Raw genomic sequence first — 18,493 nt, forward strand, 5'->3', positions numbered from 1 at the left:
ATTTTTTTTAGACCAGCAAGATACTGTATGTCATTCATTGGAAAACCCTTTTAAGACATGATTATAAGAATGCATTAAAAAGAGACTATCACACTTATTTATAGTGTCTACCTGTTGTCTGTAATCTATCTATCTATTTATCTATCTATCTATTTACGGTATCTATCCTTATTCAATCTTCATAATCTGCTCAATAGGATAAACATAAACTGCCTTTTCTGAAGTACAAAGTAAACAGGAAATTAAAAGAACAAATTCATAAGATACTGCGTGGTCTGCCCATTCAGAACAAGAGTGACACCGCTGAAGGGCTGCACACCTCCGTACACAGACACTGACTGAGATTCAAGGTCTCCATTTTTCCTAAAGTATCACACCCCCCGGGTGTGGATATTTAAACAGTTATTCGTAACCATTTCTCTGCCTGTTCCTAAAATCGTCCCTGTCATGTCCTGTTAACCTTTTCAGCATTTAACCTGCTGGAGCTTGTTTCCGGGATTACATCACCGAGGCTATCAACCCTGATGATCTGTATCTCCCTTCCTGGACTTTTCCAGTGGCCTTCTTACATATCCCACCTGCCGACAAAAGCTTGATGTCTTGGCACCTTATGGTACTAAACAGTGAAGTCTTGAAAGAGCATCAGCATTACCATGCAATTTATGCAATTTCCCAAACCTATGTTCTACATTGAAGTTAATGTATTGGAGCGCTAAAAACCATCTGGTCATACAGGCATTCTTCCCTTTCTTCCTCATCCAACTGAGTGGGGCATGGTCTCAGACAAACTTAAACTGTGGTCTCAAAAGGTAATACCTTAACGTGTCAAACACCCACTTAATGGCTAAGCACTTCTCCATGATGGAATAGTTTTTTTCGCCTGGTGGCAATTTCCTACTCAGGTAGAGTATTAGGTTTTTTCCATTTACTTCCTGAGACAAAACAGCCTCTAATTCAACCACTGAGGCATTCATCTGGACCATAAATTATTTCTTGAAGTCGGATGCCATTAAGACGGCCTATTTACAGAGGGCTAGCTTTAATTCCTGAAAAACCATCTCCGCTTCTGAAGTCCACTTGGCCATAGCCGACTTCATACCCTTAAGGAAATTGGTCAGGTGTGCATCAATCTTGGCAAAGTTCAGGATGAACTGTCTGTATCCAACATTCCAAAGAAATGCCCTAACTTGCTTCTTTGACAGTGGTTTCGGATAATTTTGGTTTGCATCCACTTTGTTTATTTGAGGCTTGATTTCAACCTTACCTTCTACATACCCAATTTATTTGGCCCCTATTTCTCCATGGCACACTTCTTTGGGTTTATAGAAAACCCTGCCTTCCTTAGTGTAACAAACGCAACCTGAACCTTTGTCAGATGCTGTCGAGGTATGCCTCAGTATATCTCTTGTGGGAAGCTAGGATCCGGTCCATGGGTCCATGGCATTCTCAAAAGTGGTCTGATCTCTTTACAATCAGAATGGCATCCTTCAATACTGAAAGCATTCATCAGGCATAGAGAAGGCTGTCTTCTCCTTAGCTTCTTGGGCCAGGAGAATTTACCAATACCCTTTTGTTAGCTAAGGGGTGGTAATATAGGTAGCTGACCCTAGCCTCTCAATTAGCTAATCGACACGAGGCATCAGATACACATCTAATTTGGAGACCATTCAACTTTGGACAGTCCTTGCAGAATCTCCAATTACCATTGGGTTTTGGAACTAAAATGGGGTTGACCTGGCTCAACATTCGCTTCACCTCCTTTGAGATCAACTGTCAAAAGGCCTTGACATCCAGTACAAATCTATAAGAATATTGTGTTCCACGATCTGCGTACATCCCAGCAATTCTGAAAACAGGTCTTGGTTTTGCTGGAGCAATTCCCAACACTGTTGTTTCTGGGCCTGTGACACTGTTTCTGCCAGTGTCACATCCTTGATGTTGGCTTCAGGATTGGCTGCCAAACACCGAGTTTCAATTGACTCTTTATCTTGCCACAACTTCATCAGGTTGATGAAGTACACTTGATAGGGCTTTCGTCTTCTTGGCTGGTGGACCTTATAGTTCACCTATCCAAATTTTTCTCCTACTTTGTATGGCCCCTGCCATTTGGCCAGAAACTTTCTCTACTGTAAGAAGTAGCACTAACACCCGATCTCTAGGGCTGAATTGTCTCACTGTTGCTGACCAATTGTAGACCTTAGCCTATGCCGCTTGCACTTGGAGAAGGATTACCATCACAATAGACATCACCTCTGCAACCCTCTCCTGCATCTGCACCACATGTTCGATAACGCTCCCATAGGGTATAACATTGGCTTCCCAGGTCTCCTTTGCTTTGTCTAGGAGATCCTGAGGATGTCGGCCATAAATGAGTTCAAATAAAGAAAACCCCATAGAAGCCTGGGGAACTTCTCTAATGGAAAACATCAGCTATGGCAGTAACAATCCATGTCCCGGACATTTTTCTCTACAACCTTTTTGAGCATGGCATTCAAGGTTTTGTTGAACTTGTCTACGAAATCCGTCTGCGTATGGTACATGGATGTACTGAGTTATGTAATCTGGAGAACTTTACTCTCTGATCACTTTGGACATAAATGCATATTCTTGGTCTATCAGGGGGTCCTTTGGAAGTACCGTGGGGGAAAATATGTGAACCAATTCTCGAGCTATAATCCTACCGGAAGACTTTCTTAGTCACACCAACCTCGGATGCCATGTTGCATAGTGGAGGACCACCATATATATTGAAGCCCCTGGGTTGACTTGACCAGAGATCCTACTAAATCCATCACAATGCATTCAAATGGCACTTCTATGATGGGTAACGGCACTAAGGGACAATGAAAATGAGGGAGTGAGGCGCTCAGCTAGCAGTTGGGACATGACTTACAATAGTTCACAATTTCTCAATGACAGCCAGGTCAGTAGAACCTCTGGAGGATCCATTCTTGGGTTTTGTCCACCCCACATACCCCCCCCAAGACATTTGTATGGGCCATATCCAACGCTCTGCATCTATAGGGCCCCGGCACTAGTTGCTGTACTATGACTTTGCCTCTCAGCTTGGCCACATAATATATATATTCCCCATTCATCAGAAAATAAGGATATCTGGTGTCAGCACCCAGCTCTTGAGCAAGCCTCTTAATCATTAGGTTCCTAAGTTGAGCAGTCCCGAAGTTCGCCCAGAAAACCCCAAAGGAGGGATGTTGGCCTCATCTGACGCTGCCTTGTCCTCATCATCAACAAGCACACACAAGGGAAACTCATCCACCTCCAGCTACAATGGGGTTCGTTTAAAGGCGAACTGGCTCTTCTCTAAGTAACTTGGCACACCCATATTTTGCCACAAGTCCCAGAATAAGGTAAAGTCCTGCCCTATCATAACTGGTTGTAGCAGGTCCTTGACCACACAGAGCTCAAAGGATTTGGAGTAACAGTTGGTTGCTATGACCACTCTGTCCACCAGACAATCCTTAGGGTTCCCACGGATGCAGCCCAAAATCTTTCCGGGGATCAACTGGTGAGGGTGTGTGGCCCTTACCATGGTCACCAAACTCCCTGAGTCCAAGAGTAATTGGTATGCCATTTGTTGTCACTGGAGATGCCTAGGGCCCTTCACCAAAGTTGACGAGGTCATGTGGTATCAGAGAGACTAAGGGGTGCTTCACACATAGCGAGATCGCTACCGAAATCGCTGCTACGGCACGGTTTTGGTGACGCAACAGTGACCTCATTAGCGATCTCGCTGTGTGTGACACTGAGCAGCGATCTGGCCCCTGCTGCGAGATCGCTGCTCATTACACACAGCCCTGGTTCGTTTTCTTCAAAGCCGCTCTCCCGCTGTGACACACAGATCGCTGTGTGTGACAGCGAGAGAGCGACGAAATGAAGCGAGCAGGGAGCAGGAGCCGGCATCTGGCAGCTGTGGTAAGCTGTAACCAGGGTAAACATCGGGTAACCAAGGTGGTTACCCGATATTTACCTTAGTTACCAGCCTCCGCAGCTCTCACGCTGCCTGTGCTGCCGGCTCCGGCTCTCTGCACATGTAGCTGCAGTACACATCGGGTTAATTAACCCGATGTGTACTGTAGCTAGGAGAGCAAGGAGCCAGCGCTAAGCAGTGTGCGCGGCTCCCTGCTCTCTGCACATGTAGCTGCAGTACACATCGGGTTAATTAACCCGATGTGTACTGTAGCTAGGAGAGCAAGGAGCCAGTGCTAAGCAGTGTGCGCGGCTCCCTGCTCTCGCGGTTATGATCGCTGCTTCGGCTGCTGTGTTTGACAGCTAAGCAGCGATCATAACAGCGACTTACAAGGTCGCTGTTACGTCACAGAAAATGGTGACGTAACAGCGACCTCGTTGTCGCTTAGTGTGAACCAGCCCTAACAGTAGTGGGTGTGGGTTTTGTACTATGTCCTAAAAGTCAAGTATGATACTGAGGTAGAAATGGGATAGCGTAGCGGGTTATCTGAGCTGCTGAGATATCTAAGAGATAGAAGATAATTCAAAGTGTTTTAATGTCAACATGCTTCAAAGTCATCTGACTTCTTCTTCAGACCACATGTAAAAAAAAGAACAGTATGCATACACCTAAATATATATAATATTCAAAAAAAGGTGCCAAGTATAACAGGAGGGGACTTACCTGACAGTAGGGGTCAGACATAATGTAAAATCAATGCAAACAAGCACAAGAGGAGGATGTAGTGACAAAATGCCAGCACCATAGGTAGCAATAGGGGAGGGGTGGGCAGTGAAGGTAGTCGCAATTGAGGACCCAAGACTAAATAGGACAACTGAGAAGCAATAAATCTCCAGCCTAACCTGCAGTTATCTGAAGTTTTTACAGATGGAGGAGAACAGCCAACCTGCACAAGTGAAAGACCCCATTAGAAGCATGATGATTGCCACAGCAAAGGTAGGCTGTGAGGCTTACTTTTGTGTGTGAAGAGGGAATGAACCAAAAATGTCCACCAAAGATGGACATGGACATAGCCACATCAGAAGAGTCTGTATACTGATGCCTGAGTGTTATGCTAGAGAAGGCTAAAGCAGGCTTTACACGCTACGATATTGTTAATGAATTATCGTCGGGGTCACGTTGTTTGTGATGCACATCCGGCGCCATTAACGAGATCGCAGTGTGTAACACTTAAGAGCGATCTTAAATGATCGCAAAAGAGGGCAAAATTGTTTGCCGTGGAGAGGTCGTCCTGAAACAAAAAATCGTTTCAGGGATGTAAGCAATGTTGTTCGTCATTCCTGTGGCAGCACACATCGCTGTGTCTGACACCGCAGGAGCGAGGAACATCTCCTTACCTGCCCCCATCGGCAATGCGGAAGGAAGGAGGGGGGCGGGATGTTTACGTCCCGCTCATCTCCGCCCCTCCGCTTTTATTGGCCGCCTGCCGTGTGACGTCGCTGTGACGCCACACAACCCGCCCCCTTAGGAAGGAGGTGGTTCGCCGGCCAGAGCGACGTTGCAGGGCAAGTAAGTCCGTGTGACTGGGGTAAGCTAGGTTGTGCGACACAGGCAGTGATATGCCCGTGTCGCACAACCGACGGGGGTGGGTACGATCGCTTGCGATCTCGCTAGCGAGATTGCAGCGTGTAAAGCTCGCTTAAGACCTAGGAGACTAATGCATGTGAGTGAGAGCCTGTCAGACGGTGGTTGTATTTGGTAGATTGCAAGCTTCTACAACGTTACCAATCCAGCTGTTGCAGATGCTGAAATAGACAAAGTTGTGTGCTGAGCTACTGGGATTGTTGTGATAGAGAGATGGTTTTGGAGTGATGGAAGTGCTGCTGAGGAAAGTGCTAGCAGATTATAGTTTCATAGTTTTTAAGGTTGTAGGTAGATTTAAGTCCATTGAATTCAACCTATAGCCTAAAATGTTGATATAAGAGGATGGCAAAAACACTACGAGGCAGACGCTAATAACCATATATTAGGGAAAAAATTCCTTCCAGACTCCACATACAGCAATCAGACTAGTTCCCTTGATCAATGTCCCATTGCAGAATATAGTGTCCATAACCTGTAATATTTTATTTTTTAAGAAAGGCCTCCAGGCCTTCCTTCAATCTTTGTAGTGAGTCAACCATTGTGTGGCATAGAGTCCCATATTCTCTCCGCTCTTACAATAAAGAATCAGCGTCTGTGTTAATGATTAAACCTTATTTCCTCTAGATGTAGAGGATGACCCCTTATCATCATAACAATCTATTCATTCCATAATAAGAATATATATTACTATATTTTTTCTGTTATCACCTTAACTCATGGAATTCCTTCTGTGACTCCTGCTGTGATGTCAGATTTGCCTTCAAGACTGCATTGTATATCTAAAATGAATAAAATAAAAACATAAAATAACATAGCGCATAATAAAGTCTGGAATATGATGTAGCCACATGACAAATTGGAATATACACAGTAAATAAATATCTGAACCTCTTGAGTAATGATTTTATGCACCTCCGTGTTACATTCGATGAATATAATTTTAAGTTATAGGTATATTCAAAAACAAATTGTATACTTTTAGATGGTTCTGCTCCTTAATTTGCAAGTTTCTTTTGTCTACTTAGGTATTGACTCACATTTAATAATGTGTCTGCAACTAAAATCTGGGTATGTTCACTTTTTTATGCACAAATCAGTTTGAAGTAATATTGTGTATACAGCCCGCAACCTCTATTGTGTATGCAGCCCCTATTGGGTATGCCGCCCCTATTGTGTATGCAGCTTCTATTGTGTATGCAGCCTCTATTGTGTATGAAGCCAGTATTGTATATGCAGCCTCTATCGTGTATACAGTCAGAAGCAGCCTCTATTGTGTATATAGCTCGCAGCAGCCTCTATTGTGTATACAGACCACAGCAACCTCTATTGTTTATACAGACCACAGCATCCTGTGTTGTTTATATAGCTAGCAGAAGTCTCTATTGTGTATAAAGCCAGCAGCAGTCTATATTGCGTATACAACCATCAGCAGTCTCAATTGTGTATACAGCCAGCAGCAATCTCTATTATGTATACAGCCCTTAGCAATCTCTATAGTATATGTATATATTATAAAGACTGCAGCCTGTGTATTAGCATATGCAAGAGTTTTTCCAAGAGTAGCCGTAAGACTGGAATTTTTGAGGGATGGAGGCGGATCTGGGGTGGAGCTTGGGGAGTCTCAAGGGGGCATGAAAATGTTGCCAGTATGGGGACCTGAAATGTCTAGTGGCAGCCCTGGTCTTGAGATGGCAATAGCACATGTCTGATTTCAGACTGCCGATCACATTGCTCTCCCAGAGATAAGCCACTGGCCAACGTGTTAGTTGGCATCATTCTCATAGCGAACACAGTAGCGCTCGGCTCAGCAAATGTTCCTGTGTATGGTAGTGTTGGCTAAGATGGCTGTCTGGCAAACGATTGGTTGAAGCAACATTAGATCAACAGTCATCTAATGTGTTTGTTTGGCCAGCTTTGGACCAAATGAGTCTGGTATATCAATTTTGATAATCCATTTCACAATAAGAGTACAATCCTTTATTAAATTTCAACCCAATCTCTACCCACCTGGCCTTATTGACAGAACCTTATTGTCCCATCTGCTGCTTCTGTGACGCGCTGGACTAGCCAGGTTGTCACAGGTAGTCCCTTGCACAAACACCTTTCCTTAAAAAGGTACCAGCAGCCAACCTACAAAACCTTGTCACCTCCCTCAGGTTTTGATGTTCACACCAGGGGGGCGGAGCCAGACGGAGCCAGGCGGTTGGCCACGCCCACCGAGGGGTACACAGGCCCTGAGGCACGAAAAGGAGTGCAGTCAGTTCCCCGAGGGGAGCACAGTGGTAGTGTGGCGCCCTGGACAAGCCAGGACATCACAGGTACTGCAACAACACACCCCACACCCCGGTTAGGAACATCTAAGTCAGACACAAATCCTTGTTGCCTCCCTCCAGGGGCTGATGTCCACACCAGGTGGGGAAGAGCCAGGCAGTTGGCTCCTCCCACCAAGGAGTTCACAGTCCTGGAGGCGGGAAAGGAGAGGAGATAGTGGAAGGGAGTTGAGAACTGGAGGGAAAGTGAAGTGGAAGGAGGGAAGTAGCAGTGGAGGAACAGACTGACCGTGTCTGGGTACGTGGCCCGGGCACCTGACAGCAAGGTTGGCAGACGGTGGTGACCGTCTGCAGGAGAGGCCGATTGACGCACAACCGTAAGGACCGGGGACAACCTCCGGGGTTTCCCAGCAGTAAAGACCCGACTGAAGGCAACCGTCCAAACCGTGAGGGAGAGAAAGCTACCGCCAGAGCTAGAGCTCCCAGGGCCAGAGCCTGCGGGCAAACAGGGGCTCCCTTAGCCAACCTACCGCTGGGGAGTGGGTTACCGGTGGGAAGCCATCGGGGCCGAGAACATAACACCGGTGCAGGGAAAGACAGTTACCGCCAACCTACCGGGAGTGACCATCGCAGCCGTCTGTGGGACTCGTCCATCCAGCCGTTTGTTTTACCAGAGACTCCGTGTGCGTTACTGGCTGAGTAAGTACCACCGTGCCATCTGGCACTGCGCTGCCCCGCGACCCTGCACCTGGCCAGGCCCCGCAATCCACCAACCAGACAACAACTCCGGGCCCCGGGACTACCAAAATCCCCCTACCCACGGAGGGGAGAGAAACATCCCAGCTGCTCCCTGTCATCGCTCCCGGGATCCCCGTACAGAGCAGCGGTGGTGCCCCAACCTCACCACACACCGTGGGTGGCGTCACAAACCGACATTCCAAACACTAACAAACCACCCCTTTCACTCACGGTCGAGGAGCGCCGCTCGAGTCCCCGGATCCGGCCCACCACTCGAGCCACCGAGCAGCAGCAGCACCGGACCCGAGCGTGGTGAGCGCAGCGCCCCGCCGCCCGCGACAACTTGGCGTCACGAACAGGATCCTACCATTCTACCGCCTGGTGGAAGTGCGCCTTGTGTCCCGCCGGAGGTGTCCGGACGAAAATTTTCGAGAGCCGCCATTTTGGGCGCGAAAATTTCCCCGCTCGAGCTTCTTCCCGAGCAGTGGAGGCGCGAAAGCCGAAGCTCCGCCCCTGAAGAGGAGGTGCCGAAGAGACACCAAGGGGGCACGGATGGCGTCTGGCCGAATGTAGACCGCGGCTATAAAAGCAGGGACACCAGGACCCTGCGGCCATCTTTTGGTTCCTGGAGGAGGCTGCCGCAGCGATGCACCGGACGATGAGCAACACCGTAGCCCCCGCGCCCGGCACCACAGCGTGGGTGGAGGTCCGGAACGCTCAGCTACATAGCCGACTGCAGATCCGAGTGCAGCTCCTCTTGGAGGAGTGGGAGGCCGACATGGCGGACGTGGTGGCAGCCATACGGAGACGCGAAGTGGAGGAAGGATTGGAAGAGCAGGTAAGCGACCCACACCCCTGTAGCCCTATAGGGTTGCCCATCGTGGCTGAGGAGCCCGGTCTGCGCCCACTCGCCCTGCTGCCTCCCCCGCTGCCTGTGTTGGCTGCTGCTGCCCCGCAACTAGGCCCGCTACCACCGCAACCGGTAGCGGTACCCTGCCAATCCACCCAAGCGGACCGACCTGCAGCCGAGGCCCGTGACCGTCCGGCACTGCTCCCCTGGAAGATACCAAAAGCCGAGCCCGTTAGCGAAGATGCCCCGGAGGCACACCCAGTGACCGTGCCTAGGCCCGAGCTGACTCCGGCAGCCTGCCCCGTACAGGAGGAGACGGAGGTCAAGTGGGAGAAGCTCCCTGCACCCATCACCCACGCCTCGGCTGAGACTGCGCCGGGTCGTTGCTGCAAGGCAGCACCCCAGGCCATGACACCGTGGGACCTCCCTCCCCGAGCGCCAGTAATGGGCAGCGTAAAGGAGGTCTCGCGGGGCCCGACCCGTGCGCAAGGGCCCGCAACAGCCCCTTACTGAGACAGGGAGCCGAGACCGTTGGGCCAGGAAATCGCAGAGAGGGAGAAGAGGAAGGCAGAGCTGGTAGCCCGCACGATAAGGGAGAAGGAGAACCTCCGCAGGGCCACTTTCCGGGTACGGGGCCCGAGGTACGAGGGGCAAGTGAGGAGGTTCGACATCCGTAAGGGCTACGGCTTCATTTTTGAACCGGGCCTGGAGGCCGAAGTTTTTATAGCCCGGAGGGACGTAAATGACCACCTGCCGGAGGATCACCCAAGCCGCAACTTGCTCTCCGGTGACCTTGTAACCTATACCCGGCACTGCGGGGAGAGGGGCTGGTTTGCCCTGGACGCCAGGCTGAGAGGAGGTCAGGAACCTCAGGCACAGACCCAGCCACCTCCCCCGCCAGATAGAGTGGATCTAAAGTGATGGCAGCGGTCCTCCGCTGCAAGTGTCCCCGTTGGGACCACCAGCACCGTTGTGTGATGTTCTTGTATGTTGTTGAATGTAACCGAATGATAAGAAGAAGCAATCAACCGAACTGTGACCAGATTAGCACCGTGATTGAACCGGCTGTTGCCGGCAACTAGTCCCCGTTGGGACTTTTCTGCACCGTGCATAAGGAACTACTTACGGACAAGCCCGAGAACTCGCAGGGCAACCACAAACTTGTGGCGTGTAAATAAAAATGTTGTCTTGTTACCGTGACCGCCTCCGGAGAGGCTGATTTGGGAGGATGGGCCTGGAGGAAAGGGATGGCCCAGGCCCGCCACTACCGTAACCGGTGGCAATCATCCGGGGGTCAGGGGTCCCCCATGGACGTGGGTCCCCTGAAAGAGACCGTACCCGCTCGGGCAATTTAGTTCTGGACTGGGGCAAGGGGTGCTGCCCACTTCTTAGGGGCAGCATCAGGGCCAGGTTGTTTGGGCGAGGGGGAGAGCAGAAGCCGTACCGTTATAAAATGTTTGTGATTTTACATGTTTACCGTTTTCTTCCTTTTTTTTCAGTTGTGAAAATAAAACCGGTGATGGACGAGCAGCCCGCGGACGGTCTGCGTTTAACCAAGGGGGAATGTGGCGCCCTGGACAAGCCAGGTCGTCACAGGTACTGCAACAACACACCCCACACCCCGGTTAGGAACATCTAAGTCAGACACAAATCCTTGTTGCCTCCCTCCAGGGGCTGATGTCCACACCAGGTGGGGCGGAGCCAGGTGGTTGGCTCCTCCCTCCGAGGAGTTCACAGTCCTGGAGGCGGGAAAGGAGAGGAGTTAGTGGAAGGGAGTTGAGAACTGGAGGGAAAGTGAAGTGGAAGGAGGGAAGTAGTAGTGGAGGAACAGACTGACCGTGTCCGGGTACGTGGCCCGGGCACCTGACAGCAAGGTTGGCAGATGGTGGTGACCGTCTGCAGGAGAGGCCGATTGACGCACAACCGTAACGACCGGGGACGGGCGGTGGCCCGCCGGTACCGGATCGGGGAGCGAAGAGAAGCCAGCATCATCCGGCAGGGCCTACGGACCCCGACCAGGCTTGGAGTTGCCGTTAAAGCGGTCAAATCCGTCAGCGACGGGAACCTCCGGGGTTTCCCAGCAGTAAAGACCCGACTGAAGGCAACCATCCAAACCGTGAGGGAGAGAAAACTACCGCCAGACCTAGAGCTCCCAGGGCCAGAGCCTGCGGGCAAACAGGGGCTCCCTTAGCCAACCTACCGCTGGGGAGCGGGTTACCGGTGGGAAGCCATCGGGGCCGAGAACATAACACCGGTGCAGGGAAAGACAGTTACCGCCAACCTACCGGGAGTGACCGTCGCAGCCGTCTGTGGGACTCGTCCATCCAGCCGTTTGTTTTACCAGAGACTCCGTGTGCATTACTGGCTGAGTAAGTACCACCGTGCCGTCTGGCACTGCGCTGCCCCGCGACCCTGCACCTGGCCAGGCCCCGCAATCCACCAACCAGACAACTCCGGGCCCCGGGACTACCAAAATCCCCCTACCCATGGAGGGGAGAGAAACATCCCAGCTGCTCCCTGTCATCGCTCCCGGGATCCCCATACAGAGCAGCGGTGGGGCCCCAACCTCACCACACACCGTGGGTGGCGTCATAAACCGACATCCCAAACACCAACAAACCACCCCTTTCACTCACGGGCGAGGAGCGCCGCTCGAGTCCCCGGATCCGGCCCACCGCTTGAGCCACCGAGCAGCAGCGCCGGACCCGAGCGTGGTGAGCGCAGCGCCCCGCCGCCCGCGACGGTAGTCTAGTCTGTGCAGTGACGTGGAGTGGAGTTCAAGTGCAGAGCTGTGTCCAGGTCTGCCACAGTCTAACACCAGGTGTCTGGGTCGGAGCCCGGTCACCTTGGGCAAGGATCACACTCGAGCCACAACCTGGGAAGGCGGCTATAAGAGGACTTCTTGCATTCCACCCTTATACACCAAATCTCTCATATGCAGTATACAGATGGAAGCACTCCTCAGTACACCGTAACAAAAATTTGCCCTTATATGACTGGCCCTATCCACCGCAACCAGCAGGTGCAACTTAGCAAAGGGTTTTTCCCTAGCCACTACGTCTTCCGCAAAAGACATATGTCCACACTTGAACGGCCCGTATGTAATGAATACACGCTGTATACTATAAACTCCCTCTATACGGCTGTCCCCATCTACTTCAACTACCAGGTGCAACATATCAGGGAACTCTTCCCGTATTTCCACATCTACTGCAAAGGACGTACATCCACACCTGAACAGTTCATATGTAATGAATATGCAAAACAGAGCTCTTCTCCTGTGACCTCTATTCTAACATACCCTGGGTGGAAGTCCTCTCTATTCATCTCTTATCCCTGCAATTGCAGACTACATAGAATAAAGCAAATATTCTTGAGAGAAACTGTCTTTTTCTAGTGAAGTGACCCGGCGTGAGAAAGGCCCGTATTTAGGCCGAAACGTCTTCCTCCCTTGTCACTGTATAAATAAAATTCCACGTTTTTGCAAAAGGAATCAACTTTGTTCAAGTTTTTCTTCTACTTCTAATATATTGAGAGTGCAGTGTATTAATATTGACCTCTGGCAAGGAGGCAGACGGTGGTGGCCGCCTGCAGGAGCTGGGACTACAGCCGGTGGAACCGTAAGAACTGGGGACGGGTGGTGGCCCGCCGGTACCGAACCGGGGAACCGATTGGAAACTGGAGCACCAGGAGGGGTACTCAGACCCAGTACGAGGCCCAGAAGCCACTGGACCGAGTCAAATTCACTGATTGGGGTCTGGACTCAAGGTCCTTTCCCACCCAAGAAACGACTGAAGGGAACAGCCCAACCATAGGGATAGAAAGCCACCGCCGAGGCATAGAGATCCCACGGGCCAGCATCTGAGGGCAAAAGGGCCCTTCTGGCACACACAAAGCTGGGGAGCGGACTACCGTTGCTCAGGCATAGGAGTCCTCATTCCATTAAAAGCGAGGTGCAGGAGAAAGGCGGAAACCACCAACCTGAAAAGGGGAGAAGCGCAGCCGGCTGCGGGCACCGTCCACCATCTTGTTTGGTTTACCAGAGACTCCAATGTGTTTGTCATAGTGAGTACAACAGTGCCCTGCGGGTCGCGCGCAGCACTGCACCGCACCGCAATGTCACGCACTCCCCTAGCCTCGCTTCCCACGGGCCCCGGGACCATCACCCCCTACCCACGGAGGGGTTAACACCAGGTTGCGTAACACCGTCCCCAGGGGCCTAGTCAACGGCAGCGGTGGTGCCCATCTATTCACCACAACCCGTGGGTGGCGTCACGAATTTAAAACCCCCCAAACAACCACCCCACCGTACATCGCCAGCAACCTCCCTTCAGAGTGATGTGACCCCCGGGTCCGTGAGGAGCTCGAGCCACCCACCGACAAGCACGGATCTGAGCGCCTCGGCAGCCGGCCGAGCCCCGGGGCGGTACACTTCCATTTCAGTACAGGCTGCAGCTGTAGAGCAGGCTGGTGATGGTGGAGTGAGATCGAATACACTCGGACCCATGAGTTTTTTCCTTTTTATAGCTGGACTCATAAAATGGCCATCCTAATATTTGCATTATACATCCAGTCACTGAGTAGTGTTAAGGGAAAGAAAACTTGTAAACTGCCAAGTGCCCTCATCCCCAGAAGGGTTACTAGCCTTTACAAGCCAGAAAGTGCTCTAACAATGTGAGTCCTGCATTAATGCAGTTTCCGAGGTTAGACGTGAAAAAGGACCTTTGGTAACATCATGGTCTTGGGTGTGTAAAGTACCGTGTGTGCGTGTAAAGTACCGCGTATGTAAAGTACCTTGTGTGCAAAGTACCGTGTGTTTTAAAAGTACCATACGTGTGTAAAGTAACGTGTGTAAAGTAACGTCTGTTTGTGTGTAAAGTTCCATGTGTGTGTAAAGTACTGTGTATGTAAAGTACCGTGTATATGTAAAGTTCTGTGTGTGTGTGTAAAGTACCATGTGTGTGTAAGTACCGTGTATGTAAAGTATTGTGTGTATGTAAAGTATCATATGTGTGTAAAGTACCATGTGTGTGTAAAGTACCATGTGTGTGTAACGTTCCATGTGTGTAAAGTACTGTCTGTATGTGAAGTACCGTGTGTGTAAAGTCCCATGTGTGCGTATTGTCGCGGGCGGAGGGGTTGGGAACGCCGCTCGCCTGGGAATCGCTGGTGCTCGGGTCCGGTGCTTCTGCTCCTCGGTGGCTCGAGCACGGGGCCGGACCCGGGGGCTCGAGCAGCGCCTCCTCGCCCATGAGTGAAAAGGGGAGGTTGGTGGTGGGATGTCGGTCGTGACGCCACCCACGGGGTTGTGGTGATGGTGGGCACCACCGCTGCTGGTGACGGGGGATCCCGGGAGTGATGGCGGAGAGCAGCTAAGGTGTTGACCCCTCTGTGGGTAGGGGCTGTTGGTCCCGGGGCCCCGGTTGGGGAGTAGGGAGGAGGTATAGGTGCAGGTGCTGATGCAGGGAGGCAGCGTGGGTGCGGGTGCAACGTTGCGGTGCAGCGCGGTGCCGGGTGGCACTGTTGTACTCACTCAGACACAGAAGGACAGAGTCTCTGGTAAACCAAACGGCTGGATGGACGGGGCCCGCAGCCGGCTGCGGTGGTCTCACTCTCCCCGGACGGGTAGATGGTGGCTATTGTTTCCTGCACCTGTATGTGTGTTTGACTCCTATGGCTTCCCATGGGTAGTCCGCTCCCCGGCGTATACGTGTCGGGAGAGCCCGTTTTGCCCGCAGGCGCTGGCCCTTGGATCTCTGGCCCTTGGCGGTGGCTCTTATCCGGACGGGTTGGGCTGTTGGCTTCTGACGGGACTTGTTTGGGAATGAACCCCTGAGGTCCAGACCGCAATCAGAGAATTTGACCTTTACTGCGGCTCCTAGCCTATTCGGGGTCTGAGTACCCTGCATTGGTGCTTGGCTTCAATCTGCTCCCCGGTTCGGTACCGGCGGGCCAACAACCGACCCCAGTCCTACGGTTCCACTGACCAACACCAACTCCTGTAGACGGCCACCACCGTCTGCCGACCTTGCTGATTGTGCCTCGGCTCCAACCCAGACACACACAGTCTTTGCTCCTCTCACTTCCACCTCTCAACTTCAACTCCAACTAACTGGCTTTTCCCGCCTCCAGGCCTGTGAACTCCTCGGTGGGCGGGGTCAACCCACCTGGTGTGGACATCAAGCCTGGAGGGAGGCAACAAGGATTTTGTTTGACTGGTGTCACCTAACCAGGGGAGGGGGGGGTGTATGGTGTTACTGTACTGTGACCCCCGGGGGTCCAGGGCGTCACACGTGTAAAGTGTGTGTGTAAAGTACCATGTGTGTAAAGTAACGTATGCGTAAAATAGTGTGTGTGTGTGTGTGTGTAAAGTACTGTCTGTGTGTGTAAAGTATGGTATGTGTATATGTAAAGTACCATGTGTGTAAATTATCGTATGCGTAAAGTAGTGTGTGTGTGTGTGTGTATGTGTGTAAAGTACTGTCTGTGTGTGTAAAGTTCCATGTGTGTGTAAAGTACTGTGTATGTAAAGTACCGTGTATATGTAAAGTTCTGTGTGTGTGTAAAGTACCATGTGTGTGTAAGTACCGTGTATGTAAAGTATTGTGTGTATGTAAAGTACCATATGTATGTAAAGTACCATATGTGTGTAAAGTACCGTGTGTGTAAAGTACCGTGTGTGTGTAACGTACCATGTGTGTAAAGTATTGTCTGTATGTGAAGTACCGTGTGTGTAAAGTCCCATGTGTGCGTGTAAAGTGTGTGTGTAAAGCACCGTGTGTGTAAAGTACCGTATGCGTAAAGTAGTGTGTGTGTGTGTGTGTGTATGTGTGTGTGTGTGTAAAGTACTGTCTGTGTGTGTAAAGTATGGTATGTGTATATGTAAAGTACCGTGTGTGTAAAGTTCCGTGTTTTGTCTGTAAAGTACCGTGTGTGTGTGTGCGTGTGTCTGTGTGTATGTGTATGTGTGTGTGTGTGTGTCTGTGTGTATGTGTGTATGTGTGTGTGTGTGTGTAAAGTACTGTCTGTGTGTGTAAAGTATGGTATGTGTATATGTAAAGTACCGTGTGTGTAAAGTTCCGTGTTTTGTCTGTAAAGTACCATGTGTGTGTGTGTGTGTGCGTGTGTCTGTGTGTATGTGTATGTGTATGTGTGTGTGTGTGTGTGTGTGTGTTAAATGCCATGTGTTTATATAACATCCACATTATAAATATCCACAGAGCAGACAAGTGTTTGTAGATATAAACATGTCAGCAATCACTCAATGAATGAGAAAGCCTCTCATTCATTAGAACATTGGATCGTTTTACACTGGAGCAAAATGTATCATTCTCGACATCTGAACTGTATAAAAAACGCTGTAAACAAGTGATACACAGCTAGAATATATTCAACTGGCGCTGGTTCAATTCTTAGAAATTAACTTGTTTAAATACACCATCAAAGTTCCTGTGTGATGGTGCAATATGTCAGCATTCAGGGCCCCACTTTTAATTTTCACCCACAGCCACAATTTGTTTAAAACAGAATCCTGGCCATTCTGACTTACATTTTTACAGTAAATACACCAGTCTCATCTGGTCTAAGAGATCTGTTTGGTAATGTGTACAATTTGTATTACGAAATACGACAGAATCTATCTAACACCATAGATTAATTTTTTTAGACAGCAGCCAAAAGGGATATTCAACCAATTCCATGAAAAGAAGAGAACTACTACTGTAGAAATTTTCCAGACATAATTTACCAAAATATTCATGTAATATTCTTGTAACACTCATGGCCGGTGTAGTGGCAGCGAGCGGGATTAGTGGACCCACTGGACCACAGGAGGGAACCGGGCTTACCCTCTAGTGGGAGGGTCTTAACTTAGCGCCCACTGCTAGGCGGACACCAAGTACCACTCCCAGGGCAGTGACCAGGACTGTAGCAACTGACTGGGAAGGCAGGTACAGGAGATAGACACATGGATAACAGGACAGGAGCTCAGGACCTGCTAGCTAACTAGCTAGCAGACTGGAGACTGACTGACTAACCAAGGCATTGTGCAGGCACCTCCCCTAATGGAAGGATGCCTTAAATACACAGTGCCTCTCAGCCATAGGCTGAGAGGCATTTCCTGCAAATGGCACGCCAGCCCTTTAAGAGGAGTCTTAGGTGCACTCCCATGAACCCTGTGTGGCATGTACAGGTCCCAGAAGGGGAAGGAGGCAGCAGTACACATGGATAGCTGGGGTAATATGAGGGGGGATGCAAACTGACCGGGGTGGTAAGTAAGTCGGCGTCTCTGTAGAGACTCCGGCGCTACAATTCTCTTGATAAAGCTATGTAAACAGATTCTATACAGCAACAAGATGAAGCCTCTCTGGCTTTCCATTATGGAATTATACAGTAGACATGGCATACTGTACTGCTATATGGTGCCTGTGTCAGACGCCATGTTCTATCCTAGCAATGCTTCTAGGGGAGGATATGTCTATAAATCAGCATGGGATAGCATGGAACTTTCCACATCTCTTTTCCATACAGAAAAAGTCGAGTCTTGTGTGAAAAGAATCCCAATAAAACTAATAATCAATCCATATTTGGTGATTCGAAGAGCGCGATCACTTTTGTACTTTGTCTAGTATTAGTAAGAATAACAAAATAAAATATGATATAAACCTTTAATAGCATCTGACATTTTGCCACAACTTCTATCTGAACAGAGCATTCTAATTTCAGTAGACTCCTGCCAGAAGTTCCTTGTAAAAATGTTTCGGTGACGGCAGAATAGCTGTATATGTATTTGTACCCCTTCTGGAACGCCAGCTGACCGGTACCTAGAAACGTAGAAGGAACTTCATTACCCATTAGGAATAAAACAATCACCATAAGCATATTCAGAAAATGAAATGACTATTCTGGATATTGTCCATTTACAGTATTTCGATTAATGCTACTGAGATATCCTTCAGAGATCTATTGAAAGGAACCGGTCATGTAAAATAAAATGCTATTTACCTGCAGATGTGGGGTTAATCTGAAGGCTAATAGCATTGTGAACCTGTCCACACTGGGAGC

The 18,493-nt window shown here is 49.9% G+C and overlaps 1 protein-coding gene across 1 annotated transcript in view; it reads right to left on the bottom strand.

The window, feature by feature from the left end:
- Positions 1-18,493, bottom strand: part of LOC142245308 (uncharacterized) — a 452,975-nt gene that overhangs the window by 400,602 nt on the left and 33,880 nt on the right. The window contains exons 3-4 of the mRNA XM_075317926.1: positions 18,095-18,252; positions 6,281-6,351 (exon numbers count right to left, since the gene is read on the bottom strand). Coding sequence (XP_075174041.1) covers positions 6,281-6,351; positions 18,095-18,252 — 229 coding nt within the window. The remainder of the gene's footprint in view (positions 1-6,280; positions 6,352-18,094; positions 18,253-18,493) is intronic.

The sequence above is a fragment of the Anomaloglossus baeobatrachus genome, chromosome 7 (assembly GCF_048569485.1).
Source record: "Anomaloglossus baeobatrachus isolate aAnoBae1 chromosome 7, aAnoBae1.hap1, whole genome shotgun sequence".
In the NCBI taxonomy this organism is placed as follows: domain Eukaryota; kingdom Metazoa; phylum Chordata; class Amphibia; order Anura; family Aromobatidae; genus Anomaloglossus; species Anomaloglossus baeobatrachus.